The sequence below is a fragment of the Pocillopora damicornis genome, chromosome 13 (assembly GCF_964200805.1).
Source record: "Pocillopora damicornis chromosome 13, jaPocDami1.2, whole genome shotgun sequence".
Classification (NCBI taxonomy): Eukaryota; Metazoa; Cnidaria; class Anthozoa; order Scleractinia; family Pocilloporidae; genus Pocillopora; species Pocillopora damicornis.
The window spans coordinates 8,157,664-8,179,150 of record NC_142682.1 but is presented as its reverse complement, the minus strand read 5'-3'; the positions used below and the strand labels follow the sequence as shown (position 1 = coordinate 8,179,150).

The 21,487-nt window shown below is 33.6% G+C and overlaps 1 protein-coding gene across 6 annotated transcripts in view; it reads left to right on the top strand.

Moving 5' to 3' along the window:
- LOC113684992 (E3 ubiquitin-protein ligase UHRF1) overlaps positions 1-21,487 on the top strand; it is a 21,793-nt gene extending 306 nt beyond the window's left edge. The window contains exons 1-26 of one of the 6 annotated variants that reach the window (XM_089192345.1): positions 919-1,047; positions 1,851-2,008; positions 3,835-3,911; positions 5,119-5,316; positions 5,531-5,596; positions 5,824-5,948; positions 6,325-6,403; positions 9,027-9,116; positions 9,262-9,314; positions 10,372-10,454; positions 10,855-10,914; positions 11,449-11,522; positions 11,864-11,976; positions 12,093-12,126; positions 12,528-12,617; positions 13,895-14,002; positions 14,986-15,090; positions 15,801-15,907; positions 16,046-16,133; positions 16,680-16,754; positions 17,036-17,110; positions 17,333-17,395; positions 17,811-17,943; positions 18,850-18,989; positions 19,208-19,306; positions 20,048-21,487. In XM_089192345.1, coding sequence (XP_089048471.1) covers positions 3,861-3,911; positions 5,119-5,316; positions 5,531-5,596; positions 5,824-5,948; positions 6,325-6,403; positions 9,027-9,116; positions 9,262-9,314; positions 10,372-10,454; positions 10,855-10,914; positions 11,449-11,522; positions 11,864-11,976; positions 12,093-12,126; positions 12,528-12,617; positions 13,895-14,002; positions 14,986-15,090; positions 15,801-15,907; positions 16,046-16,133; positions 16,680-16,754; positions 17,036-17,110; positions 17,333-17,395; positions 17,811-17,943; positions 18,850-18,989; positions 19,208-19,306; positions 20,048-20,194 — 2,256 coding nt within the window. In that variant the 5' untranslated portion in view covers positions 919-1,047; positions 1,851-2,008; positions 3,835-3,860 and the 3' untranslated portion in view covers positions 20,195-21,487. Of the gene's footprint in view, positions 1-234; positions 421-918; positions 1,048-1,850; positions 2,009-3,834; positions 3,912-4,303; positions 4,365-5,118; positions 5,317-5,530; positions 5,597-5,823; positions 5,949-6,324; positions 6,404-9,026; positions 9,117-9,261; positions 9,315-10,371; positions 10,455-10,854; positions 10,915-11,448; positions 11,523-11,863; positions 11,977-12,092; positions 12,127-12,527; positions 12,618-13,894; positions 14,003-14,985; positions 15,091-15,800; positions 15,908-16,045; positions 16,134-16,679; positions 16,755-17,035; positions 17,111-17,332; positions 17,396-17,810; positions 17,944-18,849; positions 18,990-19,207; positions 19,307-20,047 lie in introns of those variants that run through there. The other 5 variants (XM_089192344.1, XM_089192343.1, XM_027202428.2 and 2 more) reach the window with 5 other exon arrangements.

The following is a 21,487-nucleotide window of genomic DNA, read 5'->3' as shown; positions in this document are numbered from 1 at the left end:
GAGTTTGCGAATTAACATTATCAGTTTTACATTTTGGGTGGTAGAATTTTCTCGTTAGCGTGCAGTTATCTAGAAGAACGTCGTCAGCTAATCGACGAAAGAGGAGGTTAAACCGTTCACGTGGTTTTTCCCGTAGCAAGGCATGTTCAGTTATATTTTGATCAATGACAGAGGTCATCTTTTTACGTGTTTATATCTGACCCCTCGCCATAGTTATGCGCTATCCGTTGTCGGTGGGATTCGAACTTAGATCAGGTTTCTACTTTTGGCTCGACTATTGTGGCCTGCGGAGGGTGTGAATTGGATTGCATGCAGTGAAAGATGAATCCTCACTGAACAGTAAACACGCGATGGAGATGGATTGTAGCTTTCTTTTAGCCAAGAATGTGCTTTATGTCGTGTCGCCGAATCACTTAAATGGTTCGTCCCTCAACTTTGAGCCCTATATCAACAGGGTCTTCTTTTGCAAATATGTGCTGTTTCGGTCTCCATTTTCGAAATTGTTGTTGTAACTCTAATGAGATAAAACATCTGATCTTGAAATGTGTCAACCAGCTCCTCTCTTTTCGCAGTCACATTTAAAGTGGCCATGGGTGGTATGAATTTGTTTGTTTGTGAGGAAAATAATAAATAAAGAAGTGAGATGCTTGTATCAAAAAACAAAACCAGTGATATAACTCATTGTTTCGCAACAAAATTGTCAGACTGAACAGTAATTTTATGATAAGTTTGTTCTCGGTTGCAAAAATTTCATTATTGACATTTCTGTGGTCAAGAGGCTGCCAGGTTCCTATGGATGCAAATCACTTTTGTGGTAAATTGTATCCAATTCTTATTGGCATAACTAATCAACCGTGCTTTGTATTAGGAAAAAGAAAAGATGGCTTGAATTACCACTCATCAGTGCTTTTGTTTTAGATCCTGTTTACTCTCACATCCTGTCCATGAGGTTGTTCTGATGAATGTTTACTTTGTTTGAAATAGTCTTGGACCAAAAAGTATAATATTTGAAAAAATATTTTCTCCTGAAGTTTGAAAATCTCACAGGTATTGTATGTACTTTAAAGTAGGGATTAAGACTCTTAGAGAGGCACACAACTGACACAATTAAAAATCTGAGTCAAATTTTGCAGTTTCTTTTTGGAAGTTTATTAGATGTGTCAGATTATCATTTTCAAATGTTTGCTGGAAAAATTTAACAGATTTATTTCAATAGTTAAATGGCAAGTACTACTTTTATATAACCAAAGTGCTTTTTTTCTTCATTTTTGAAGTAGAGCATTGTTTTAAAGGTTACGCTGTTAAAATATTTACTGTAGTTAAGCCAAATTGAGGCAATTGCCTAATCCTAGAGGCAGGGAACGAAACAAAAAGACATCAACGAGCAATTTATTTTCAATCTGTTCAAATGCAATGCTATGCAAATCAAATGCAATTTCAGCTATAGTTAACTTGAAGCCTCAGTTGGCAAACGCATGTTTGAACATCGTATTGAAACAATGGTAAACTAACAACCATAATATAAATATGCAGCATTGTGCTGGCAAAGTAAGTAAAAAAGTTATTTATTTTGTCCCGAGAATAAGGTAAAGAAAATGTCAAAGTCGTACATAGGATTCAAACCTCAAACCTTTGTATTTTGCAGTCTATTACTCTACTACAGAGTTATGAAAAATTTCTTTCGAACTAGGCCATACACTGGGTTCATTTGCGACAAGCATCCAACATAATGCTAGGATTAGAAATCTTGCTGGTGTCATGGTCATGTGTGTTGATAGGTAAAGAAGAATGGTAAACTTTTGAGGTATTTTATTTTGTTGAAATGATTTAGTGTCCTTCTCTAATTGTAGTCATCATGTGGATCAGAGTAAGGACAATGGATGGCCAAAAAGACACACGTGTTAGGGGTTTGAGCAAACTTACCAAAATTGAAGACCTTAGGATCAAGCTTGAAGAAGCTTTTGATGTACCACCCAGTAAACAAAGACTATTCTTTAAAGGAAAACAGGTAAAAAATTATCAATTTGAAACTCACTACTTGTAATTAAAGCAATTATTTTGCCAGCCATTTTATGACATTAGGGCGACAGAAAGTATGTGTATGTCCTTCAAGCTGGGCTTTTTATGTAACGAACTTTTAAAGGAAACGTGTGATAAATAGAACTCTCAGGTAATGCATGGGAATATATTTTGAAACCTATAAAAAGAAATGATAAGGGAATGATAAATCCCTCTGATAACTCTTCAACAAATACTATAGAACTTGAACTCCTGTGTATTTGAACAAAATTGGATTACCTTTGGATTACCTTTGGATTTAACCCTTTTTTTTAAGTCATTCACTATCAGTTTACTTGAAGTCGGCTAACTCGAACCTTCTGTCAACTTGAAGTAATTTTGTTTTTCCTGGCCTCAAATTTACCCTAAATACTCAAATTTTTTAATCAAAATGACTGAGGATTAACATCAAAGTATCGGAAAATAGCTGATTGACACATCCCGCTCTTTAATCACGATTGATGCAAGCATAATAAAATTTACAAAAAATAATAGTTGCTGAGAAAATCAAGAGAAAATGGCAGAGGTAGCAAACTACTTATTAAATTATTTTTCAAAGAAGCATCTGCTGCTGAGGGCATGGAAGAAACAGACGCTAAATAAGTTTTTTTCAAATGAGTGAAATGTCGCCAGTTTTATTGTTCACCATGCATAATCACCTCTCAGTTTCAGTTTTGTCATATATGTGATGTTTACTACTTTATGTAGGCAAGCCAAGTGTTCAACAAACATGGATAGTACTGTATTTTTCAGTCACTACCCAAGGAACAGTACAATTACTCTTGAGTGCGTTCATGTATTTATAGCAATTTAATTAGTTGTTTACGGTATCTTTGTTGAAAAATTAAGATGTCCTTAACTACTGTGCTGGATCTTAGCCTCTTATTCCCAAATTATATATGGCAAAATATCCCTAACTAGTTCTTATCTGAAAGCAAACAAACTGAATGTTCCAAAATGACTGTTAACTGTGCAAGAGTGGTAAAATGACGATACCTTGATAAAAAGAAAATTGAAATTCAACACCGACCCTGATAACTTGAACCCCGCTAACTCAAATCTATTTTCTGTTTCCATAGGGCGTTAGAGTTAGTGGGTTCTAATGTAACACAAACAGATTTTTGATTTATTTCTTATTCTTTAAGGCTTAGGAAAGTACTCTGTAACTGGGAGAAATTTCCACCCCTATATTTCATGAAAAGCGGTGAAGTGAGGTGTACGTTTTAATTTGCATACTGTTGGTTCCGGTAGTCTTACTTAATATTCACTGACCTGAGATATACATGAATTTACCATTGTATCTCTGCACAAAGTCTGGGAACAATTGTAGGATACAAATGCAACTATAAGTTCTTTAGATATTAGTTTGAACAACAAGCCACATTTCATTTTGTGCTGTATTCTGGTAATAAGTGTTTTATAATCATTAAACATCAGGTTGGATTTGGATCTCCGCCAAGTTATTGACTTATTAGTGAGATGTTAAAAAAAATAGAAAGACTTCAATGATATGAGGACTGATTTTGATGGAAGATTCAATCATGATTTAAGAGAACTTAAGCAGTGTGCATACTCGCTGCCATGGTTAACTACAATATTGTATTCCAACATGTCAGCCACACTCTATAAAGTTGGCAAATGCTCTTTTAACAACCCTTTCATCTCAGGTGTGAAAAAACCAAATTTCTCCCCTAAATGTTAATACACTTTCAAGCAGAAGAGTGATGAGAAGTAAGAAAAATATTAACTCTGGAATGCTGGTTGATTTATTACTAGATTCCTTGGGGGTACAGTCATAAGAAATGTATGGCAGACAGAGCAGAGGATTGATATTTAAATTTTTGGAGTGGAAGGTTGATAATGACTAATATGTTCATATATATCCATGTTTATTATTCCACAAATATGCCATTTTACCAGATTAAGCACTGGAACAAACAAATTCTGCTGTGCTATTACTCCGTTGTTAAGGGCAGTGATTTGGATGGAAATGGGCACTAGGTTTGCTCATTGCTCACTGCTTTGTTTTTTCCTTACCCAAAAAAATACCTTGCAACTTGCAAAATACATGTATCCATGCGTGTTATAAGTTAAACCATTCAATAAGGTGTATTTATTGCCTTTTGCACTGGTGTTGTATAAAACAACTGCTTCAAAGTACAAGGTCCAAATTCTTTCAATCTGTTTGTGGATGTGAAATTTGAGAAAGTGATAATCAAAGACGTATTGCACTTCCATCTAAGTGACAGATGACTAGGAAACTCCCAAGTGATGCAGGACACTTGGATAGTGAAAGATAATTTAAGGTCTGGAATGTTTTTTTTTTTTTTTTAATTTGAATTAAAAAAAAATTTTCCTAAAAATTCAGGGTTTAAAAGCAAATGATGTATTTCTTTATTTTACAATCAAGGTCGGAATCGTTTATATTTTTATTTTAATAACCCACATGGTGCTGATCACTGCTATTTACAGGACACTGGAGCCAAGATTACCATTCGGTTCTCTGTAGCTAAGAAGTAGAGAAAAGGTGCAATCTGGAGCTCCAGAGTTCAATAGACCTCTTTGGATTGTAGTTTTTGTTAGGTCATGTGATGATTAACTCTAGACAACTGTTTCTTTCAATTTCCATGATTTATGAAAGAATAAGTTGGGAATTCCCATGAGACCTGATATAGATAAACAAAAGGTACAAGCTAAAGAGGTTTATTTCTGCACATTTGTTTTTTTTCCTGTGCTTTTGATGAAACAAGTAACATCTTTCTTTACATGAAGAATAAGCCCACAATTCTTCATCTTTCTTATTTGATATGAACTTTGTTCCTTCGGATGGTTACGTCATGTTAATCCCCTTGGTGTATTGAACACCAATCAAGCTCCCACAAGTACTCTTTGTATGTAAAAATGAAACACTCTTTATCTTTTAGTTGAAACTTGTGTGATTAAAATAAAACATGTATAGCCCTGGTTGTGAATGATATGCAGTGCAATGAATTGTTCTGATACATGTGTAAATCAAGTAATCTATTTGATTGATGCTTCTTTATTCTCTTGTTACTATAGCTTGAAGATGGTCACACGTTGTTTGACTATAATGTGGGACTTGATGAGATCGTTCAGTTAATGATAAGAACAATTGCTCCACCCAGTGACAAAAACAATAATGGAAAGCAAACCCAAGACGAAACTGAACAATCAGTCAATAAAGAAGATGACGAGTCTGCCATGCATGTCAATGGTCATGTTTCAGATGAGGACCAGGTGCAGTAATGATTCTTATCAATCATTCAGTCCATTAAGGTTATATTTTTATAGTGTGAAGCTAACACAAATCAGATGAGGTGTAATTTTTGTTTCATTGGTAACAGTCAGGTCTTAGAAAAATTACATTGAAGATGTTTTGAGGCTATAGGGTCTAACAAATATCTCTGTAGACATTTGACTATATGTTGTCGGTCTTTTATGTGCTAATAAGGAGTTAGAGGAGGACAAGAATCAACCAAGTACTTCAGAGGAAAAGGTTCCTCGAAGCCTCTACAAGGTTTGTTGTTTCATAAACTATCTATCTTTTAATGAACAAATATTGGCTGAATTAGGTCTTTTGTAAATATTTCTAAAACTTGAAAGCATTATTTTGTGAAGAGAGGTTATTATGGGTACCAAATCATCTTAATTGGACTTAAATCAATATGTTTTTGTTGTAAAATAATTATTATAACTTGAGGTGTAGAATAGGTAGAACAATGACATGAAATAATTATCACTCAGATAGGTGAAATGATAGATGGAAAGGATCCTAAGATGGGTGCATGGTTTGAGGCCAAGATTGTGGACATTTCTCTGGCAGATGAAAACAACCCAAGTTCCATTCTGTATCATGTGGTTTTTGATGGGTATGTGAAACTTTTATAGTGTACTTAAAGTCAAACTAGGGAGATAAAAGATTTGAATGAAGCCAAAAGACTTTTGACAAGGGAGATGAATTATAGGAATATTTGAGAAATTATTTAAGACTGTATTGTAAAGCATATTAAAAACAGTCACAACACATTTGTATAAAAATAGAAACAGAAATAGAGGAAAAGTGGTGGATTAGGTCATAAAAAGTTGTGGAATTCTGTTGGTGTAAAAATGCTCTGACCTAGGTTTAAGTAATTGTTTGTTCATCAAAATGAATTCAGCCTGAAATTAAAATACCTTCCTCCTATACAACCCTTACACCCCTTACTGCAAAATGCTTCTCAGGTCACCGTTTTGTTATTCTTATAGTTCTGAGGAAGATGAGATGACTAAGCTTCATGAGAATTCTATTAGACCCATTGCTAGAACTGCCCTTCCTTGGGAACAGGTAAATCAGCACTTTGTTTAATGAGCAGCAAGGATTATTATCATGATCTTGTCACCTTTTGCTTGGTTGCTATGCCTTACAACAATTGGATTAGCCATGCCATTTCTTACTTTTAAGAATAAAAATCGGCAATAATGATTTCGAATGACGTTTGGATGACTTGTTTGTTCATCAATTATAAAAGTCAGATTCCCATTTGTTCTTCACATACCAAGAATGTATGTCAAAGTCTCACTGTATATGGAATGTAGAGAGTGATTATTAAGTACTAAATAGTTTTGCTTTAATCGAGTCAAATGGAGTGTTCAGTTTAGGTTTTTTTTCTTGGATAAAGAGCATTTCATAAATTAAGCATTCAGATTTCCAACAACATTTCTCAAGGATGGTGAATTGCTGGTGTAGATCTTTGTTCCTCTGATTGTAGGCATCTCTCAGATGTTTTCCAAAAGCTGAGTGTTTGTGTTCATTAATGTGTTGCAACAATTTCAAACAGTCAATTTTTACTTGAGTGAGTTAATTGGGTACCAAATCTGACAAGACAAATAGAGCTTCTGCACAATTTCAATCCTAATGGATGGTAATGAAATCTGTGTAGGGCTTTTTTGATATTCTTATTTGTTGCTTTGCAAGTTTGCGATATGCATTATTTTGGAAGCCATTGCAGGAGATCAATTTTGAAAAAGGGAAATACCTCTCACTGTTTTTATTTTTGGTATCTTGATGCATGAAGTTTCATACCAAATTAATTTCTTACGAAAGACACATTTGTGTAAAAAGGAAGTAGGTTTTTTAGTTTTAAAATTGTTGCTGACATTAATAATAACAACTTTATTTAAGGAGGGTAACACATAACAGTAATTCAACTGATGAACTAGTGGCCCTCGATCCTAAAAGTACCATAATCAGAGTAAAAATATATAAAATGTATGTAAAATGAATTAGAGGATTATAAAACAGGTCTGTAAGAACGCAAGCTAAAAACTGTATAAAGTAAAATATGGGTTATGCCGCTTGGGTCAAGTTAAAATAAAATATGCCGCTTGAGTTGCCTTGGTTTTGCAATTGAAACAAGGGCAAGCAAGATTTAATATACTATCGCATTCTAACTAAAATGTTCTACTTCATTGTGTCTCACGAGAAAATGTCTGTAAAAGGCCTTTCTGAAAGAAGCAACTGTTGTCGTCTCTTTTTTTTACGTTAGTAGGTAGTTGGTTCCACAGCCTTCTTGCAGATATGCTAAAGGTCCTCTCCTGCCCTCTGAAAGAGGGCAGGGGAGATTTAATTTACTATAGCAACCAGTTTGTGAGTGTAGGTCTGCATTAAATTTAAGTATATCGTACATATATGAAGGACAGCTTCCTAGTAAATACTTAAAGACTAAAACGCACCTATTTCACTTGACTTGATCATAAAAAGGAGGCCGCTCTAATTTTTGAAAAAGTTTCACTCTGTTCAACCTTGTATCAGCTTTCAAGATAACTCGGGCAGTGCGTTTTTGAAGCTTGAAGACTCTCATTATGTTATCACTTGAACAGTTTGACCAAACAGTTGATCCATATAACATTAGCTGTTTAAACCTTTGGGTGACCACATGGAATTTGAAATGCTGACTGTCCATAGAAACACAAATGTATCTTGGAAGCTGGCTTGCAATTTCAATTTCAAGCTTATTTTAAGAAACTTAAAAGAGGCTGAAGCACCCCAAAGAAGAACTTTTAATGGTTCCTGTTTGGGTGTTAGCAGAGAAGATTACCACAAGCCCTTATCCATTTTGGTGACATTTTTTCAGTTGCCTTTCCTTGTTGAATTTCTTAAAATTCTTTTACTTAAAGCCAAGTTTCTGTTTGACTTTAACCTAATTGCTCTTCCCCTTTTTATCTTTCCCCATTCACAGTCTAATTTTGTAAGTGACACATAGCAAATATCACCTAGCATAACTGAAATCAGGAGATGGTTACGTGATTGAAATTCAAGAATCAGGATGTTCCGCCATAAAAAAAACACTTGGCTGTTCACACTTTGGCAGTGAAAGAATTCAATTTTAGAATAAATTTTTGTAAAAAAAATTGTGTTTCAACGTTTTGGAAAACATGTTCTTGGATGCTGTGGTTAACATAGTAATACCTAGTTTGACAGAAAAGAGAAAAAAAATTTTAAAAAAATTGGTCTTTGAAGGCTATTGTACCCTTAAGTTGCATTTATGACGTGAAAAATTTAGAGATCAGTATGATTAAACATAAAATTCTCAAAGAAATTACTAGCGAAGATTGGTGTCAAACCAAAGGGGGCTAGGATCTACTTGAATACAGAACACAGTAGATTAGCAGATGTTGTAGACTGTACTGAGCCTATTCTCTTCTATTTGCCAAGACATGGCTGAAACTGTTCAGCAGTTAAAAAGGTATTTCCACAGGCAGTGGAATACGAATGTGTTCAGAGCACAATCTCACTCACACCTACAACAGTGACATGCACTCAAAATATGTTAGATTAAAAGTTATTTGAATAGAATAGATAAATAGGCTTAAAAAATTATTTATGGAAAGAGTATAGATTCTGTGAGCATAGCCCTGTCAACAATGCCTAATTGTTATTCTTATGGTCTGTTTATTTTTCCTTCAAGATCTCAGTGGGACAACATGTAATGGCAAATTACAACCATGATGAACCAGACGAGAGAGGTTATTGGTATGATTTCAAAATCACAAAAAAGGTATAATGATTAAATGTTTGCACAAAATAACAAAATCTTACAGAGTTGGCTAGGGGTGATTATCAGTGTAATTTTTTATTAAGGTGTCATATCTTTTTGTATAAACTGTGTGCTAAGTTACTGTTGTAACATTTGTATTTTACAGCTGGATGGTTTTACAAGAAAAAGTAGAGAGCTTTATGCCAGATTGTTGTTAGGGTAAAAAATCTATTTTATTGTTTTCATTGTTTTCATTAGCTGTTCGTGGATGTTTTGTTCAGGATTGTAGATAAGAGCTGGTAGCCGGCATACTTCGCAGGCTTCTCTGCAAGGTTTTGCGGGCTACTTTCATTGCTTCGAGAGCCTGTACAGAGATGATGTTTATTGGGTCTAAACTTGGGCTTCATAAAAATATAGATTTGCACTGCCTATCTTTTCTGAAAACATAAAAAGACTTCTGACTCAAGGTTAGTTTAAAAATGTTTTGATGGGGACTGTCTTTTTGACATATTTTGATGTGGTGGCAGGGAAGTATGACCGATATGAAGTTTTGTCTGCCATATTGGATTTCGAGACCCACAACTATTTACCTTTAAAAGGCTCTGGCTACTTAAAACCTTAAAGAAAACCCTGTTGTTTTGTAACAAGTTTGTTTAACAAAGAAATGTCATGATACAGATGAGAAAATTTTTTGCATTCTTTGTTGTGAAATGCCAAGGAATTAAAATTTTTTAAATTTTTATTTGATTAAAACAAGAGCAAGATGTTTTTAACGACTAGATATTTAATTAATTGCATTAACATTTTTAATTATATATAGTAGAGTCTTTACAGTTTTCTTATTGTATTTATATATATATATATTTATATATATTAGTAATTGTAAGCTAGATGTAATTCAGCCTATGGCTGCTATGTTTTTTGTTAATAAAACTATCTATCTATCTATCTATCTATCTATCTATCTATCTATCTATCTAATAACCAAGATTTCATTAAGTTTAATAAAACAACAGAGACACTTTTCTTCAAGTGATTTTAGAATATTAAGGAATATCAAACTTTGCTTTCTGTATCATTATTTGTGTTAAAAAAAGTTGTTTTTCTGTAAAGCATTTTGGAAGTGAAATACTCTGGTGGAAAAGAAATTTTGAAAAGTAGTAGGTGGTGTCAAAAGTTAGCATCAAGCTTAGTATATTTGTGGATAGTCAAGTATTGAAATAGCTATGGTACTATATATATGTATCTCTAAACCTATTTCACCTCTTGTTCTAAGAAATAGCACAGAAGACACAGTTGCAGAAGAGTGCAAAATTAAATTCATAGACAAAGAAATATTCCAGATTGAAGGTCCCCCAGGTACAGTGAAGAGCCTTGAGTATGTTTTGAACTGTTTCATCAATTTTGTTTTGAAGCAAGCACCCTGTCTGAAGCAGATAGTGGCCAAAGTCCTTATTTTGTATTCCCTTACTTTTTTATTTATTATATATGTTTAGTGGATACAGACACTGAAATTGGGTCCTTAAGAGGTTTTATCACAGAATGTTGTATTCTTTGTGGAAACTGTGCAGTCTCAAAATTTATTTTAGTTCCTTAAATGTTGTACTTTGTTTTAGAGGGAAATGTGTTTTGAAATATGCATGTTGAAGCACAAATCGCAATAATTGAGACTCGTTAATAGGCACACCATACAACAAAGTTTATCCAAGAAGAACGAGGCTCAAAGGAATTAAAAGCAATCTTTTATTTTTATATACAGATCCGTGTAGGTCAGGGGAATCTATAACTTCGTCCAGCAGTAGATCTTCACCAGCCAAAAGTATGCACATAAAATGTACAAATAGACATTATTCTTAATAAGAACACTAGGTACTAAACAATTTTAGAACCAGGTCAGCACATAAATTAAATCAAGTGTTGTTGTGTTTATTTTGTTTGAGCAATATGAACAAGAAAGAGCCATATCAAAAAAATCTTTAAGATATTTATATGTCAGTAGCTGGAAGCATGAATCATTTTGTGTTACCAACTATTTCAGCCCTTTCACTTTTAAAATGTGACTTTATTATACATGTAGCTCTCCCTTTCCTTAGCTATATGTTTTCTTATGAGAATTTAGTGTTGCATCAGGGACTAATAATTTTTTCTTTGTCCCATGCTTTTGACAAAACGAAACAAAAATTGTCTCTTTTTTTAACCCTAGATGTGTTTGTTTTCTCTTTTCCCCCACTGGCTTGATAATGTATCAATATTTTAAGGATAAGTAATCACTGTTTTGAGTTGAAGCATTACACATTGTCAAGTGTGCTATGTTAGTTTTACCTCATTGCTAATTTTGCTGAATGTTATAAAGGACAAGTGAAGCCTGACTGCAGCTACTGTAAAGATGACCCAAAGAAATTGTGCAAACATTGTAATTGCCATAAGGTAGAATAAAATTTATTATAAGTTATGAGAGTTGCAATATACTTTAAATTAGTTTCTCAAATCAGAATAAATTGAGCTTGTATTAAATTTAAACTGCTTGTTTCCCCTTCATGTAACAGTTTGTGTAAAAATTTCTTGGGTGCTTCCAACAGCACCCAGATTTGGAGACCTTGGGTATGGTGTTTTTCCTTTTTTGTTGTTGTTGTTGTTGTTGTTGTTTTTTTTCAATACTGAAATCACACATTGGAACCCTAAATGAAAGGTGAATGCTCCTGTTTTTTCATGGAGGGAAAATAATAAGGGGTCACTTTTAATTGTTGATTGTGGTCTCTCTGTTACAGTGTGGTGGAAAAGAAAACCCTGGTGACCAACTCCTTTGTGATGAATGTGACTTAGCATATCACATCTATTGTTTGTCTCCACCTTTGGAAAAAATCCCTGAAGATGATGAATGGTATGCCTCTCATTTTCTGTTGCTGATATCTTGATGTTACTGTTTATTTTGCAGTATTGGAAATTTTGATGAAATGGAAACTATTATCATCAACTTGGTTCTAATATTGTTTTTAGGTATTGCCCCCTGTGTAAAAATGATACATCACAGGTAAGATGGTGCTAAAGTTTTTGGATCGTAATAAAATCACAGGTTCAACAATGTGTGCCTTTTGAATATCAGTTGTGCTTGTATTCTAAAACACTCAAAAACTGGACTTGAATGAGATGGACCTGTAGAGATTAATCAGAAGATCTGTTTCTATGAAATGTTGTGTTGGAATTTTTGTTTAATTGCCTGTCATGACAAGATTGTATTTGACTTTGCTTTTGACAAGTTTTTGTCCAGAGTTTAGTTGAGTTGAATTTTTGAAGAAATTAGAGTATTGAGTCTCCTCAAAGAGAGAAGGAAAGTGATTTGGGTAAGGAAATTCTTCTACTTCAATCCCAATAAACCATGATCTTCAATTGTCATCCTTATTTTATTCGTTACCTTGATTTTGTGTCTGGTAGGTCATTCATGCTGGAGAGAAGTTGAGAGAAAGCAAGAAGAAAATGAAGATGGCTTCTTCAAACTCAACTACAAACAGAGATTGGGGAAAGGTCAGCATTGAATTCTTGATCTGTAACTTTGTTTTGCAAGTGGGCCAGATTTAGTAAAGACCTTCAGGTCACTATTTTATCAACTATTTGATTGTATAGGCATTTGCTCTTGGGTAATGTGTAGGTCTAAATTAAGGTTCAAGATAAAATGGAAAAAAACTCAGAAATTAATTTGTATTTGCATTAGGTACCAGTGCAATTGAGCTTTTGGTTTCTTTGTTTGAACAGAGTTGATTTAAAGTAGCATTAAATGAAAGTTTTAATGATATTAAAGTGTCTAAATAATCTGTGATGCTCAGAGCAAGTTTTTGTATAGGCTATATTATCCTGCTGGTATTTTTAACCAGAAGTAACTAAATGAACCGAAATTGAGCACATTTTCTCTTGACAAATTGGTATACATTGTCATTATTTGATGAGCATTTTTCCTTGTGTTCATTGACTAAGAGCCCATTATGTAATAAATAAATTGCTTTGTGATAGACAACTGCCCACAGATAATGATGAGCTCCTGTGTAACACCATTGTACTGTGTTTTTCTGTTAAAAAAAATAGCTTTCTCATTTGTTGCTGTTCTCATATTCATGATAGATAATGGCAAATTGTCTTCCTGGGTTGTAAGAAAGTATTTCTTGAAAAAATGTGTAGAATACAGGGCGTGAAATTGTGCCTAATACAGGCGCCAATGCGACTAAATTTTTCACTTTGGCGACCAAATCCTGAAAGTTAGTCGCCAAATTGGCGACTGGAACATTTCATCATAACCTTACCAAGAGATATAGTGAATTAAAAAGATTTGCAAAGATAAATCCGCGGCAAACTTCTTCATTAAGTTTGTTTCTAAAACGTAGCACGTGCTTCTCGATTGACAACTAGACGCCGTCTTGGATTTAGATGAGCCTGAACGTTGTATATCATCCATCCTAGTGTCCACTTTATAGCGCATTAAAGATCTTTTCCCTAACTTAATTTTGGAGGGTCTATCTAGAACGCTGACAGCGTAAAGAAAGATTTTGTTTGTCTTTGAAAATGGCGACCAACTTTTTTTGAATTGGCTACCACTTTGAAGAATTTAGGAGCCAAGTGGCTATCAGAAAAAAAAGTTAATTTCACACCCTGGAATAATATGCTTTGTGATCAAATGATGGAAAAAATTATTTTACTGGGCTATTGCAAAGTCTTGTGATTTTTTGGTGGCAAGTAGATAAATTATTTGGGAGCCAATGATGAATTAAAGTACTCTATTTTAAAGTTTATCAACCACTAATTATTTGTAGGGTATGGCTTGTGTTGGGCGGACTAAGATTTGCTCCATTGTGCCTCCAAACCACTTTGGACCAATCCCTGGAGTTCCTGTAGGATCTTGTTGGAAGTTCAGAGTTCAGGTTTGAGTTCTTTTTTAAGCATTGTATTGGTATTATCTGAAGTGAAGGAGAAAAATTCTCCAAAAACTTCTTCCATTTTTAAAGCTTATACACAGAATTTATTTTCTGTGGCTTTTTTAAGGTTTAAATGGGTAGTCTTACCTTTTAACTCCCATAAGTGGCTGTGAAAGAATTTCTCCTCAAAAAAATCAATATGATATCAACTAGACAAGTGATAAGAATAAAGAAAATACGAATCAGGGGATTATTAGTTGATCCAATACCAAATTCTCCAAACTATCATTGTTAGAATTGTATCATAGAGAGTGATGAGAATTACCGATGAGATCTTGGGAATGAAAGGGTTAAACTTCTACTGTAGATGCCACTTTTGGAAAGTGGCTTGGTAGGCTGGATAATCATTTGTCATGTCGTAGATTTCAACTCAGATAGTGAGAAATTAAACATGGTGTTCATAAACAGCTTCTGCTTTGGTATTGGGCCTCATCTGTTTTTATGAAATTTATGCTCTAATTTTAAATTATGTGATGTGAGTTAAGCCATGCTTTGAGGTGTTATGCATTGGGTAAGTGGCAAGATTGCTCAGTAACATTCAAAATGGTGGCAGCTGAAAATTAAATTTGAAGTTTGGGTTACTAATTGGACTCTCAAAACATTACTACTGTCTTAAATTCTTAAATATATATATTTTCTAATGGTAGAAATAGAAATTGTTTGGTCTTTGAAGCATAATTGCTCTTTCATTCAGAGTTACTTTACATAGAAACTCAGAGTGAATAAATATTTTTCAATTTTGTTGTGTACATTATGCTTACATTGTATATTTTGTGTGTATATGTAATTTTTGTCTTTTGTCAGCATTTTGATTGCTTGTGTAAGTGAGATCACTGGGAATTATTTATTTAAGTAGTTTACTGTTGATGGACACATGGAAGTCCACAGCATAAGGCTAACCAGTCAGTTGATGTTTGGTCTGTTTTTAGGTTAGTGAAGCTGGGATTCACCGTCCACATGTCAGTGGCATTCATGGCAGGGATGGTGATGGAGCCTACTCTATTGTGCTGGCTGGTGGATATGAAGATGATCTGGTGAGTGAGCAGACCTCAGTTTTGATTAATTATTGAATTGATTAGTTGTTATGGTTTATAGGAAGTTCCTCTTTCACATCTAATGAGATTTCCTCTTTTTGTGACCAGTATAAAACCTGCAACTTATCATATTGAAAGGTCCAAATATATAAGGGTGGCAAAGGATTTGGTGAATCAGTGGACTATAAATATAATATATCATCAAATTAATTTGTTGCTATAACTCATAGGAAGTGCCCACTCCATCTAATGAGATTTCCTCACTATTTTCTGACCAATACATTAAACTTACCAGTGAAATTTCCTAAAAGTATCTGATGAGTTTTAGGGCTGAGAGGAAATGCCATGTCATACAAGCCACAAAGCATTTTTTGCAAGTATTTATAAAACTTGCAACACTTAATAATACTGAAAGGTCATACCATAAAAACCAGTGTATAAGTGACACTCGCAGATAATTTGGAAAAAAGTTTTGAAAAAAAAAATTAATTTAAATTCCACAGATTAATGAGGTTAAAAAACATTTTCATGATTGATTTGGATTTTAAATTGGAGGAAGTTGTTATATCTGGGTGAAAGAGGCTTGACTGACTAGAGAAAGATCACTACCATTTTAAGTTATATTTTTGTAATATAAGGAGGATCATCACAGTTATAAATTTATGCAAGCACAGTAAATTTAGCTCCACTGATTCAATCTTTTTGGGTAGGACAATGGAGAGGAATTCTTTTACACTGGAAGTGGTGGTAGAGATCTTTCTGGAAATAAAAGAACAGCTGAACAGTCATGTGATCAAACATTAACAAAAATGAACAGGTAATGCTGGCAAGAGGGCTTTCTAAAGAAAGCTTTTTTTTTGTCCAAAATAAGGAACATAATGCATGTATTGAATAGGATAACCTACATGTTACCCTGGTTATTAACCAAAAAAAACATGTTTCCAATCTGTTTCAGGGCACTGGCAAAAAATTGTGCTGCTCCATTAAATGATAAAGATGGAGCAGAAGCTAAAAACTGGAAAGAAGGAAAAGCTGTGAGGGTGGTATGGTCTAAATTTGATTTTTCCACAACTGTGAGAAAAGTTTCCAAAAATAAATGTTTGCTGTTCTTGTTGAGATTACTTGTAAAAGGGGAGAGTGCCATAGAGAGAACTTGGCATGAGCTCAGAGAACAATGCTTATTTCTTATAACTATGAATTTATAACTGTTTTATTGGGGAAAAAATAGTGCACAACCAAGAAACATGTTGGATTTTAGCAAAAAAATCATGAAATTTAAAAAGAAACCACATTTTGACCAGGGGATGCGATGAATTGATCTCCACAGATAAGCTGCTGTTAACTAGATTTTAACTAATTAGAGGAGAACAAGTGTGGATGAATTCAGCCTTTTGCAGGGATTGAACTATAATGGCCAACCTGTATCTGAAAGGCAACGTGGGATGAATCTTCTTTCAAGCCCCACATTGAGTCAACCTAGTCTTTCTTAAATTACAGATTAATTAATTGCAGTTAAACTGTGAACATCACTTCTTCTCTTGTTAGAGTTTTATCTAAATTCATACTCTTTATATATGACCACTTAACAGGTTAGAAGTGCTAAGCTGGCAAAACACTCCAAACATGCACCAGCAGATGGAAATCGCTATGATGGCATATATAAGGTAGTAGATCATACATGTTCACAGAAACACTATAGGGTATGACTAACTGCAGTCTTGGAAAGATTTCCAAGCCATTTGATCTTTAAATCTTTAACTTAGTGTTTCTTTCCATGTGACCCAAATTTTTGTTTTTACCACATTTTGATGTCATTTGTGGTATATTATTGAACAAAAAACATGTCAATAGGGAATGTATTGATTGAATAGATAGATTTTTTAGCCTTTCATTTTCATGTAATTGCATTGAACAACTCCTTTGACAATCTGCATTTGATTGACAGGTTGTGAAATACTGGCCAGAGAAGGGGAAATCAGGATTTATTGTTTGGAGATACTTGTTACGCAGAGATGATGAGGTAGAGATAGTTTATGCTTTGAATGATAATAAAAGTTCACTGTAGATCTTGTATAGAATCCCCAACATGAGGAAAAACAATGTTCCTGTATAGTCAATTGATGCTACAAAGGATGGAATTTCCTCTATTTAACTTTTGTTCAATAAGGCCATGCCCATAAAATGGTTCCTCACTTCTGCAAATTCATTAAACTTGAACAGTTCTTATGACAAATTTATTTAGACCCCAGCACCATGGACAAAGGAGGGCAAGAAATTAATTGAAGAACATGGCTTGAAGATGGTGGTAAGTGAACTTTATATGCTAAACATTTTTGTGATTTTTTCACTAAGCAAAAACAATAGCCATTCATTTTGGGTTTAGAGAGGAAAGCATATTTCATGTTGATGATCGCTATTGTGCAGATACAACTATGCGACTCTTGATAACTTGAACCTTCAATGACCAAAAAAAAATATTGAGTTATAAGTTATAAAATTATATTTAAAATATGATTACCAAGGGACAAAGTTAAATGAGTTTTTCATTAAAGTGAGTTTGAACTATCAGGATTCATGTATCAAGGTTCTACTTATATCTTGTTCAGACTGAATCTCTTACCATGATTGAATTTTGTCTCTGGTGTGTTCTTCTGACTCAATTTTCAGTTATGTTTGAATTATAATTGCTGTTTAGACTAACATTTTGTCAATATTATCAGTATCCTGAAGGATTTTTGGAGGCACAAGCCAAAAAAGAAGAGGAAAAAAAGAAACAGCAGAAAGAAAAAGATGAGGAAAAGGAAACAGGGAAAGGAAAGGGGAAAGGCAAGGGTAAAAGGAAACGAGATAAAGGTTAGTTTAACATTATTTAACTGTCAAGCAGTCAATAGGCAATTTCAGAAACTAAGTAAATAAATAAACAAACAGGGCAGAGAACTTTTTTCTGATTTCAATGTCCTGTAAAAAAAAATTATGCTTAACATATTCCAGATAAATGTAAACTTTTTCTGAACTATTTTTAATCTTAATCACAAAAATTAAACCAAAACTGTGTGAAGAAATAATTTTTATTCCAATTTTTTAAAAAATTTTATCATTATGGGATTTGTATATATGCTATTGTTATATATTATTTTACATTACATTATTGTAAATAAAGATGTAATTAAGTCCACAGCTGTATCTGTCTAAGCCTTTTAGTGAACTGGAGTTAGGATATTCAATGTTCATTGTACTTATTTTCATGTCTTAACTTTTGTGTCAACTTATAGCTTGTCTGGAGTTGCTTTCCAGTTGGGGATGCTTGAATTTACTTGAATTTAAAATATCTCTAAACAGGGGGGTGAATTGATAAGTTACATCATTGATCAAGCAATCAATTTAATTAAAAAAGATGAAAAGGAGTGGATGTTTCAATGAGCAAATAAGCAAATAATGATAATCTTGAATAAGTGTTGCAACATAAATGTATACAGCATTTATTTGTCAAAACATTTCTCATGTGTTGAGAGTTATTTTCTCTCTTTAATATGTATGTTGAAAGGAGGCTTTCATAATCTAATATTAACCCTTAAACTCCCACAACTGATTACTAAGAATTGTGTAGTTAGACAGTAAGGAGAATTTCTAGTAAGTGAGATCTTGAGAGTGAAAGGGTTCAGGGTGAAACTTCAGCTGCAGAGAATTGTCTTTAGTTTTTCTTCTTTCTCTTTTATTTGTTCTACCCTTGTCACTTTAACTCCTGTATTTAATACTAAGGTGAAGTGAGCCCAACCAAATCACCTCCAGCAAAGAAAAGAAGCTATAAGTTGCCAGAAAAGACGAAAGAATTGCTTGATGCTGATACAATAAACACCAAACTCTGGAGTGAAGTTACCAGTGGATTACAAGACTACCCTGTTAGTATTTCTTACAAGCCATTTGTTATCATATTGATAGTGTTATTAATGATAGTTAAAGACATTTTGACAGATTTGATTACAAAGATAAAACTACTATTGTGAGAGTAGACCTTCATCATCATTCTATGCCTGTACACTTTTCTCTTACTGTTGTTTATTTTGTTATTTTATATTTTGATGAAGAAGTCGCTACAAATCTTTAAATTCATTCACAGACATTTGTTCAAAAGGTGGAAGAGGCATTCACATGCATTTGCTGTCAAGACATTGTATGTGAACCTATAACTACAAAATGTCTTCATAATATCTGTAAGGTAAGTTTTTTCCTTTTTTTTTTTTTTTACAGCAAGTTATGTAAAATAGTTATTAGTTATGTACTTAGGTAGTAATTAATATTCCCAGATTTTGGCTTCCTGCAGTATTTGTGAAACTCTTAGAAACATTTAGCACAGATGAGTCTTGCAATGGTAGCCCTCTGAGGAAATCTAAATGACACCCTAAAACTAATCTGAGTAAGGTCTTATCAAGGAGGAAAAAAGCAAGGCCCCATTCTGTCAGTTAAGAAACCTTCTGTTCTTCTTTACCAGGACTGGAGTGTTAATGATTTCTGCCAAATATGATCATCAAGGAAACCCGTCACAATTATTTTAAGGGTTGCATGTAATGACCTTATTCTGTATCAAGGGAAAGTCGTGATCATTTTGGAATGATCAAATATGGGTGAACTGTGGACATTTATCTTCAAACCTTGGACCCCTAAGAGTGACTTGCATCTAATTTCTCCTTAAAATATCAATATCACACACTATCATTACAATATCACATTGCTTAAGTCACTAGAGTAAAGGAAATTAACACCAGCAAAAGAAGCTCTTGATTGTTAAACAAATTCTCCTTTCAGCACCTTGAGAAATGTGCACAGAACAGTATGAAGAATATGCCTAATGATTTAAGGGTGGAAAAGGTTAATGTAATTTTTTTGTTTTAAATTCAGCAGCTCTTTATTCCACAGTCTAATTGATTATTTGAAAAAAATCCAATTTCTATTTTCACAGAGTTGTCTTCAACGCTCCTTTAAGGCAGAGGTTTATTGTTGTCCAGCTTGTCGCACTGAGCTTGGAAGGAACTACAAATTCACAGTGAACACATCTTTAGATGCAGCTCTCAATCATTTGTTCCCTGGTTATACCAAGGGGCGGTGACCCCCTCCCTCCTTTGGTTGTTTTTGAAATGCAGCTAAACAAAATTCACACGGCTTTTGCATATCATAGACAGTTGTCTTAAACATGAAAGACTCTACAACCCTTAAGACCCTAAACCTTGAAAACACAACACCCTCAAAAAATGGAATACAAATTTTCAAGTATTTTTATTGTAAGCCCATACTAATGCAGGTAAAAATTGAAAAGGATGCACTTTCCTTACTTCATTGTCTCAGTGATTTCTCCCCTAAACTTTAATTCCATTAGTTTTTTTTGGGTTTGAAGAATTAATACATGGAACCCTTAGAACCTTGGAGTTCAAAATGACCTCTATCATGATTCTTTTGGTTGATTAACCATAAATATTGTTATTTTGGGGGGTCTTCGTTTTCAAGTTTTTGAGTGTGATGGGTCCTTGTTTGCAAGACATACTATGAGTGACATTTATTAACATTGGATTATATCTTATCAAGTACATTGGAAAAAAACTTTTGAAAAATACCTATTTGGAATTTTGCCTTATTTAAGGTCATAACATATTGTTCTTTTAATCAATAATATACTTGGCATTATAACTGAATAGTTCCTTATTATATATTAACTGTATTTTATTGAACATGTTAGATGCTTGAAGTTGATATTCAAGTTTGTTCTTTCTCATGAGATATGTACTTGTTGTATTAAGTGTTATACTCTTACATATTAGATGTAACAGAAATTTTTGGTGGAGTTTCAACAATTATCCAAGATTGCAGTAGTTTTTCATTACTTTGCTCTGTGCTTGTTTTAAAAAAATTGTGCCACCTCCTCACCCATTCAGATGCAACACTAAAATCAACCATGATGAGTTAACCCATCACAAGCAGTCTTGTTTTTACTTTGAATTCTCTCAGGTTCCTTGCAATATTTTCATTCATCCTCACTGGCTGTTGTGATTACTTTGTTTTTGGTATTACCACACTCAGTGGAAAGGCATCCTTCTACACATAAATGCATCTATGTCTCCAGTGGGTATTGGCTCAATATAGGAGTGAATTATGAAGTACACTGTGGAATTTCTTAACAGAGTGAATTATTTCTTGACAGTGAAGGAGCAAAGTCCCACAATAAAATTGTAAACATTGGATTGGGCTTTGGATTAGGAGTCTAGGCTTCAATTATTGTAGATTGATATGATATTCTTCAGACAATGTTGAACATTTGTTCTCTATGTTGTGTGCCTTCAGTTTTTATTATGAATGATGTAAAATTATTTTTGATATTATATTTTAATAAAGGGCTTTTCATTTTCAA